The 9,311-nt window shown below is 52.3% G+C and overlaps 1 protein-coding gene across 1 annotated transcript in view; it reads left to right on the forward strand.

Moving 5' to 3' along the window:
- The window catches only part of EFHD1 (EF-hand domain family, member D1), a 44,832-nt gene that overhangs the window by 872 nt on the left and 34,649 nt on the right, over positions 1–9,311 (forward strand). Inside the window, exon 2 of the mRNA XM_010841253.1 lies at positions 1–135. Coding sequence (XP_010839555.1) covers positions 1–135 — 135 coding nt within the window. The remainder of the gene's footprint in view (positions 136–9,311) is intronic.

Consider the following 9,311-nt stretch of genomic DNA (forward strand, 5'->3'; position numbering starts at 1 on the left):
CGCGCAGCTGAACCGACGGCTGGACATCAACGAGGGCGCGGCGCGGCCCCGACGCTGCAAGGTCTTCCACCCCTACTCGGAGTTCCCGGAGTTCAGCCGCCGCCTCATCAAGGACCTGGAGAGCATGTTCAAACTGTGAGCGCTCCGCGCCTTGCGCCCCCGGGACCCAGGGACCCGAAGCCCCGGAGGGAGGGGTCAGTGGCGCTGGGTCGGTCTCTCAGAACCCCAGGCCCCGTTTGGGGTAGGACGGAGGGGGCCAATGCAGCGCTTTCTTTATCATTTAACCCTAACGCCCCCAAGATCCCGCACGCCCCGAGCGATCCCGGCGCGGTGGTGCTGGGTGATCCAGCCGGGCTGGGACACAGAGGGCAGGAGCTGCGGTTCTCCCTGACCCAGCTCAGAAGTTCGGCTCGGGCAACCGAGCCCGAGTCCTGGGCTCAGGGGTCCAGACGGCGGGTCCCGCCCCCTCCGTCGCCTGGCTCGGAGATTTTGCCCAGCGCGCAACTTCTAGGAAACCGAGACGCGCTGCGCCTCACCTGCCAACTTCATCTCCCGAGGGAGAAATTAGCCTTCTTTGTCCTTTATCTTTTAAAAACAAAGGAGTAAACTTATCCTTGGCTGCCGTGCGGGGTTTGATGTACCCGCGGAGACAGAGAACTGGGGGTTTGTTCAACTCTTCGCAGAAGATCAGTACGTTCCGGGAGCGAGCGCGTTTGGGGAGCCTCCTGGGGGCGTCGCCTTGGCCGTGTTCCCCCTTCTTGCCTCTTGGGCAGGAGGCGCCCGTCGGAGCCGGACACGGCAGCTGGCAACTGGTCCGGCGGGGGCTCATTCCGGTCGTGCCCCTCGGGGGAGCCCCAACCGCGGGAGATGGAGGCAGCGTTGCCTGGCGGCCTGAACTAGTAGTCGGCCTTGTAGTCTGGCAGCTCCATGGGCCTCAGTTTCTTCATCTGGAGAGTGGGGAGAAAAAAATCATCCTGCCTTTTAAGGCCAGAAAGTATTTTGCACACCATAAGCTCCCAACTGAGCTATTAATATTTGTTGGAGAATTGCGCCAAAACCGGGAAATGCCTGGGGGGACCGGAGGCCGCCGGCCAGGTCTTGCTTGGGGCGTTTTAAAAAGCGCTTGGAATGTGTTTGTCCTACCCGCGGAGGTTCTATTTAAAGGCGCTGTGGCCGGCGCTGTGTGGCGGGAGCCTGAGCCCCTTCCTGAGGCCGGACTGTGACCAGCTCCAGCCTTGGCACCGAGGTCGGCAGATTGGTACCCGGAGCCACCGCGTCTCCTTGGCTTCCTCGACACCCTAATTTCCCGGTCCCTCGCTTCCAGGCTTTGTTCTCTGGAGTTAACACCTACTAAGGCGCTCAGTCGTGTCCGGCTCTTAGCGACCCCATGGACTGCAGCGCACCAGGCTCCTCAGTCCATGGGATTTTCCAGGCAAGAGTACTGGAGTGGGGTGCCATTGCCTTCTCCGGGAGTTAACACCTGGTGGGTCCAATTTGGGCTATTAAGGAGCCCTGGGGATTCCCAGGTGGCGCTAGTGGTAAAGAAGACATAGAAAAAAGAAAAAAAGTGAAGTGGCTCTGTCCGACTCTTTGCGACCCCATAGACTGTAGCCTACCAGGCTCCTCCATCCATAGGGTTTTCCAGGCAAAATTTCTGGAGTGGGTTGCCGTTTCCTTCTCCAGGAAAGAAGACATAAGATATGCGGTCTGATCCTGGTGGGGAAGATCTCTGGAGGAGGGCATGGCAACCCGCTCCAGTATTCTTGCCAGGAGAATCCCATGGACAGAGGAGCCTGGCGGACTTCGGTCCCTAGGATCACACAGAGTCAGAGACGACTGAAGCGACTTAGCACAGCAAGGGAACCTGAGTCGAGGCAGAAGACTGTGACTGGGGCAGAGACTGAAAAGTGCATGGTTTGTCAGCACCCCTTTGACTTATTTGGGGTTATGCCTTTCCTGGCATACTATTCCCCGACTGACTGCTCCCAGGGCCCAGCAGTCCCTCCCAGTCCAGGTGGCTTTAGAGAGGGCATCACAGGGACTGTCATCTTCCTCTTGCTCTGGGGTCATTCAGATTTCTTTCATTTATTTATTTTTATTATTATTATGTTTTTTCTGTAGAACAGTCTTTGAAAGGCTGTCTGTTTGTTGGCTGCCTAAGAGTAATAAAGGGAGTCGACACAATCATGGTTGGATGGCATCGCCGACTCAATGGACATGAGTTTGAGCAAACTCTGGGAGTTGGTGATGGCCAGGGAGGCCTGGCTTGCTGCAGTCCATGGGGTGGCAAAGAGTTGGACTGAACTGAACACAGTCAGAGGGGCTTGGGAGATCAAGCAAGGTGGCACCGATGAGGAAACAGATGCTGAAGAAGGTCAAGCTAACGTGCAGGCAGTGTGTGCTCTAGGGGCCTGAAGAGCTGGCAGCCTAGTCAAGTGTGGGACTTCATTGTCCAGAGCTACTGTGTCAGTCACAAGTCTAGATGGGGTTTTCTGCCACTTGCAACCAAAACTGGCAGAGACGAAAAGGGCATTAATGGGCTCAGGAAGTTAAGTAAAAAGGGCTGGTATCAGGTATGGCTGTATCTGGGAGCTCAAATGATGCCCTCAGAGGTTCATGTCTTTTTCTGAAGCCAGCTTCCTCTCTGTGTGGTCCCCATTCTCAGGTGGCTTATCCCTGGTGGTTGCAGTGTGGCCACAACAGCTCCAGTAAGTCCAGTGGGAAGGGTAACCATAGCAAAGGCCTTATTGTGTGTGTGTCTTTTGTAGCTTTACTATTGTTTCTGGTTGGCTCTGAATCTATTGCTGCGGCCAGAGGAATTCATTGCTCTGATTGGCCGGGCCTGAGCCATGTGCCCCACCCCTGTGGTGACTGGCAGAGGGCTTGGCAGTGGGACTCTTACTGAGGAAGCCAGTGTGTGCACTGTGGTAAAATCACCACCTTCCCGTGAGGGCCGGGTAGCTGCTGTGACTGCCAGGAGCAGAGACCATTGGGAGAATCATGCTTTCCCTGATGGTGGTTTGGAAAGACCCTTCCCTCCCCTGCCAAATCTAGTGCTGTGCTGTGCTTAAGTCGCTTCAGTCGTGTCTGACTCTGCAACCCTATGGACTGTAGTCCTCCAGTCTCCTCTGTCCGTGGGATTCTCCAGGCAAGAATACTGGAGTGGGTTGTCATGCCCTTCTCCAGGGGATCTTCCCTACCCAGGGATTGAACCCAGGTCTCCTGCATTGGCAGGTGGGTTCTTTACCGCTAGCATCATTTGGGAAACCCCGCTTAAATCTAGTATCAAGACCAAATTATCCATTTTGAGTTTGGAGAAGGTACAGACAGAGCCCCCCCACCCCACCCATTCCAGGGTCATTTGCTGTGATCGTGGGCAAGTTGCTTAACCACATCTCTCTCTTCATCTGTAAAATGAGGGCAGCTGTTTCTTTCAAGTTTTTTTTAAATTGAATTTTTTAAAATTTATTTTTGGCTGTGCTGGGTCTTCGCTGGTGCACAGGCTTTTCTCTAGTTGGTGGTGCCTGAACTTTTCCCCGCCATGGCTTCTCTTGTGGAGCACTGGCTCTAGAGCATCAGGCCTTCAGTAGTTTGGGCTCCCAGAATCCAGAGCCCAGGCTTAGCAGTTCTGGCTCACCGGCTTAGTTGCCACATGTGGGATCTTCCCAGATCGGGGATAGAGCCCACGTCTCCTGCATTGGCAGGCAGGTTCTTTTCCACTGAGCCCCCAGGAAAGCACTCTTTCAAGGGTTTAGTGAGAACTGAGTGAGAGGAGTGGGTGACGAGCACCAAGTCAGCCTGAGACATGAAACAGGGGCATTCTGCTGAGAGCCGTTCCCCAGCTTTGGCTCCAAGCCCCATGTCCGTGTCCAAAACCCTCCCCACCCTGCTACCCACACCAGCACAAACCAGGGACTCCTTGGCCCTGGCCCCCGTGAGCGTCCACCTGAGCGTGATGGGGTCCCCCACTCGGGGGTTCCTGCCCAGTTTTCTCCCCTGGGAGGCAGCTGAAATCTTGCTCCCCCCACCCCACCAGGGTCAGGAGCTCCCAGCCTGGGAGAGTTTGGCACCTGGACCCCTCTGACTCAGCTCTGCCCTTCAGTCCTCATCCCCCTCCTACCCGGGAAGGCTGCTGTGGGGCCTGGCATCTGGGGATTTGCCACCTGCTGGCCTGGCACTGCCACCTTCCTGTAGGTGCCCTTTGCAGTTGATGAGGTCCTTGATCCCAGCTTTGCTCACAGCTCAGCCCAGCTTTCCTGCTGACCCTCTTTCATGTTTCCCTCTTCCTGCTGTCCTACATGACTTTAAAAAAAAAAAAAAAAAACTGCATGACTTAAAAAAAAAAAACTACATCTAGGTGAGTCCTCTTGAAAACCTCATTTTTGCTCACAGCCCCCTTCACATCTAGTCACTCCTGCACTGAACCTTTTCTGCAGCTGCTTTCTGAGGGCTGGGCAAGGAAAGCACTTCGTGGGGGTCTTCCAGGTACCTATGCCTCCCAGGCATGCCCACCCCTCCCTGACCCTCCCCCTGCCCTGTGAGTGTGTTGCTATGGCGTCACCTTATCCAGCCAGCAGCTGGTAATTGCCACCTGTCTGCTCCACCTGAAGCGTACCTCGTTGTTGTTGGTTTTCAGCCACTAAGTCACGTCTGACTCTTTGTGACCCCGTGGACTAAAGCAGGCCAGGCCTCCCTGTCCTCCACTATCTCCTGGAGCTTACTCAAACTCGTGTCCATTGAGTCAGTGATGCCATCCAACCATCTCATGCTCTTTCGTCCCCTTCTCCTCCCACCTTCAATCTTGCCCAGCATCAGGGTCTTCTCCAGTGAGTCGGCTCTTTGCATCAGGTGGCCAAAGTACTGGAGCTTCAGCTTCAGCATCAGACCTTCCAATGAATATTCAGGATTGCTTTCCTTTAGGATTGACTGGTTGGATCTCCTTGCAGTCCAAGGGACTCTCAAGAGTCTTCTCTAGCACCACAATTCGAAAGCATCAGGTCTTTGGCACTCACCCTTCTTTGTGGTCCAACTCTCACATCCGTACGTGACTACTGGAAAAACACCTCTTCCTCCCTTTTTCTACTTCCTTTGCTTTTTATGCTTAAACTGAAAAAAAATCGTGTGAAAAATCTCAAAGAACACATAACACATTAACTTGTTTTCCGAGCTTTCCATATTTTATCCATTGCAGAAGCAGTGTTGTGAGACTGTTAAGAACATGAACTTGGATCCAGGCTCCCTGGGTTCAAACCTGACTCTACCACTTGCTACTTCAAAGGTTACTTTAGGCAGGTTGCCGGAAGGCTCTGTGCCTCAGTTTCCCTTTCTGTCAGGTGGGGATAGAATGGCACCTGGCTTGTGAGATTATTGTGGGAATTAAATGAATTCATGTATGTGAAGCAGTTAGTGCAATGCTTGGCCCATGGTGAGGTCAGTAGGTTTGAGTCACTAATTTTCACAGCTGTAATTTGGGTGGATATGCAGATTCTGTGTTGTCCGTTTTGTTAAACAGTTTGCAAACACTTTGCAATGGCTGCTTTATCCTTTGAAGCTGATTTCTCTTGCAGCTTGAGCTGTGGAGTGCAGACACGGAGTGTAGATGTGCGTGGCCACTTGCTGTCTTACTGGTCCCTCTGGGACTGCACCCAGGGGGTTTGTTGAAGGGATGAGTGGATGTGAGTCCTAAGGCTGCTGTGGTAAGGACCTCAAGCTGGTGCCTTAAAACAAGAGAGATGTGTTTTCTCCCCATTCCGGCAGTTGGAAACCGAAGTCACGGTGTCAGCTGGGCCATGCTCCCTCTACAGGCTCTGGGGAAGAACGCTTTCATGCCTCTCCTAGCTTCTGGTGGTTGCCAACAATCCTTGGCATCCTGGGCTTATAGACACATTACTCTAGTCTCTGCCTTGATAGCTGCATGGCATTCTCCCTGTGTGTTGTCTTCATGTGGCCTTCTTGTGTAGACACCTGTCATTGGATTTAGGGCTCATCTGAATCCAGTGATTTCATCATTTTTTTTTTTTTGGTTGTGCTGGTCTTCGTTGCTTTGGCCAGGCTTTCTCTTGTTGTGGCGAGCAGTTCGCAGGCTCCTGATTGCCGTGGCTTCTCTTGGTGCAGAGCTCAGGCTCTAGTTGTGACTCCCAGGAGTTATGGCCATGCTCAGGGACGTGGGGGATCTTTGTTCCCCAACCAAGAATCAAACCCTCACCCCTGCAGTTGAAGTGCGGAGTCCTAACCATTGGACCGCCAGGGAATTCCACAGTATGGCTTCATCCTAATTCAATTTATCATGTCTGCAAAGATCCTATTTGCATAGAGGTCACATCTGCAGGTCTGGGTGGCTGTGAATTTCGAGGGGACCCCCTTCAGCTCATTACTGAGGGCGGGCAGAGGTGTCCAGTTGCTGTGCACCGTGACTGTCGTCCTGGCCTCCTGGGAGAGTGCAGCAGTGGGGAGGCCCTTCCAAGGAGCCCTCACGCCAGCGTCTTAACCACGTTCGGCTATTTAGGTGATTTAGGAATGTCTGAGAGGTAACCCAAGCCAGAATGATTCCTGCCCCAACAGAAGGGGGATCAGATGGAGTTGCCATCTAACTGCAAAAAAAAAAAAAAAAAACAAACAAAATCAGCAGAAAGCCCCTACTTGTGCCTGGAGTGCACTTACTTTCAGCAAGAATTTCATTTCTAATCAGTCTCTAGATCCAGACTGTGATGTCGCCTTTGAGTTCACCCAGAACCGGACTTGACCGGATCAGAGTATGCCCATTCTTTTTGTCTGGGACTCTACTCACATAGACATTGCAAAATGTGCTTTGATCTCTTAAATACTATTTAAAAGTATTTTGCCTAGGGATTTCTTACATTTTCAAGGTTTTAAAAACCGCTGGATTCTTGCCAGCCTGTGAACACAGTGGATCCTTGGAGTGGGGGTCATTTGTCTTTATATTGTTGGGACCTGGTGTGTTGTAGAAGAGAGAGCATTTTCTAATGAGTGTGGGAAGCCAGAGGCATCACCAGCCCGGCCAGAAAAAGTTCCCCTTCCATCTCCAAGCGTGTTACTGGATAGCCTGGGCCCAGAGAATAGTGGCCTGATTTTAAAACGAAGAGGGAGAGGGCCCCGAAGAAACTGACTCTACAGTATGTGTCCAGGGCTGTAATAGGAGCTGGTGGAGCGGTCAAGGTTAGACAGGAAATTTTAATTACCCTGCGCTTATCCAGAGGCCCCGTTCAAAGGGAGGTAATGAGGGCAACCACTTCGAGGCAGGACCCAAATACAGCATCTTAAAATGCAGCTGTGATGTTTTTGTAGCATACTAAAAGCTTGTGTTTCAATTCCCCACAGAGAGGGTGGGGAGAGGAGCGTTTGGCTATGGGAAAGTTGTCTTTTTATTCGGAATCCGAAACGATGATGTCATGGACGCCCTGCCAGCACCCGACTCCTGTCACCACTGAACTCCAGAAAGGCGGAGGCTGTCCTGGAATTCTTCATTTCTCATCTCCCCCGTCCCCAGTTGCTTTTTCTCCTCTCTAGATTTTTCTCTGAGGAGAGGAGGAAGAGATGTGGAGATGGAGGGCTGGGAATTTGCCAAAGAGGTGAAGGGAGCCGAGTTAAGGAGGTTTGCTAGGGAATGGGGAGGGGAGGCAGCCCACCCACTCTTATCTGTATCTTTCAAGTGAATTGCCTTCTACGCAGAGAACAGTTGGTGGAAATAACTGGACATTAAGAGTTTCTTTTTTCCTCCCATAGAGAAAGGTAAGGGCTTCTGACTCTCCTGATTGTGTCTTCGGTGCAAAGTGATCCACATTAGAGTTGAAATTCCCTCACCTGCCCTGGATTATGCACGTTTGGCTGTTCTGGTTGAAGGTGGGGCAGGAGAACTTAGGGCTTGTCTGAATTCCTGGCGAGTGGTCAGCCAGAACCCAGCCAGGTCGGCTTCTGTTTGAGGCTTTGGTCTCTGGCAGAAAGATGCTGTAACTGGGAATTATTTCTTACAGGGGTTTAAGCACTGGTTTTCTTTGCCCTGCTTGGGTGATGTGGGAGGAGCTGGAAGGAGGTGGCACGATTTCTGGCGGTTTCATCTTTGCAGAGAGCTTCCTTCTTTCTATTCCTTGCTCCTCACCTCCTCTCTTGGGGACATCTCCTCCACCCTCCTCATTACAGAGCATCCTGTTTCGTGAGAATTCGAGTGACTTATTCAAATTCTACATGAGGCAAAAATAAAAAGTCTTTTTCCCTTTCTCCCTTGCAAAATTAATTAAGTGCCTGGTGTCAAAGCTTCAGGGCTTCCCGATGGCTCAGCAGTAAAAGAATCTGCCTGCAATAAAGAAATCTGCCTGCCAATGCAGGAGACTCGGGTTCGAACCCTAGATCGGGAAGATGCCCTGGAGGAGGAAATGGCAACCCACTCAAGTATTCTTGTCTGGGAAATCCCATGGAGAGAGAGGACCTGGTGGGCTACAGTCCATAGGGTCACAAAGAGTTGGACACAACTGAGTGACTGAGCATGCTCAAAGCTTTAAGGTCCAGGGGACTTTAACTGTATTTACACTCTTAGCCCTATAACACCTCCCTGCCCCAGTCTAACTAGTGAATACCTTTCTAGTCTAACTAGTGAATACCTTCCTCCACTGGATTTGGGGAGTTTGGTGGACATGGGCTACTTCATGTGTGGTTTTACAGTACAGCTGACCTAGGGAATCTCTCAGGATGTGTTGCATGAATCAGATCTTTGGAGCTAGTGGATCCCAGGCCTGTCTTCTTGGGCAGAGATAGTCAGTGGAGGAGCCCAGCCCTCACGCTGGATTTTTGCACAGCTCGCTATTAGCTGCCTGCTTCACAGATAGCTGTGTATCACATGCACTCTAGCAGGCTCACCTGTGCCTAGAGGCATGCTCACTCACACTGTCTCACACACAGCGTTGGCCTCATCATAAAGTCCTCCTGGAACAAACCTCTGCCTTCCCCCCTGCTTCTGTGTCCCCTGAGTGTTGGTGACTGAAGGGCACCCTGGTGCTAAGTCTCAGATGCTCCTTGGAAGGCCTGTGTACAGGGGGACCTGAGTTACTGAAATGTGGACTGTGCCATTCTGTAGTCCCGACCTGTACCCAGTGGCCCCAAGACGCAGACCTGAGGCTCACTGGTAAATCCCTCCTAGGTTCCCAGGCTGCCTGGACCTTCTGTGACCCCTCCCTCAGTGCTCCCACCCCTGGGCTCCCGTGGCCACCACTGTCTGTGCGTTTGCTGATGCCTGCTCCTGTGGAGTGGTAATAATGGTGATAAGGATGAATCTCTTTCTCACCTCCTGTCATGACCTA

Source organism: Bison bison, unplaced genomic scaffold, assembly GCF_000754665.1.
Source record: "Bison bison bison isolate TAMUID 2011002044 unplaced genomic scaffold, Bison_UMD1.0 scf7180017864158, whole genome shotgun sequence".
NCBI lineage: Eukaryota > Metazoa > Chordata > Mammalia > Artiodactyla > Bovidae > Bison > Bison bison.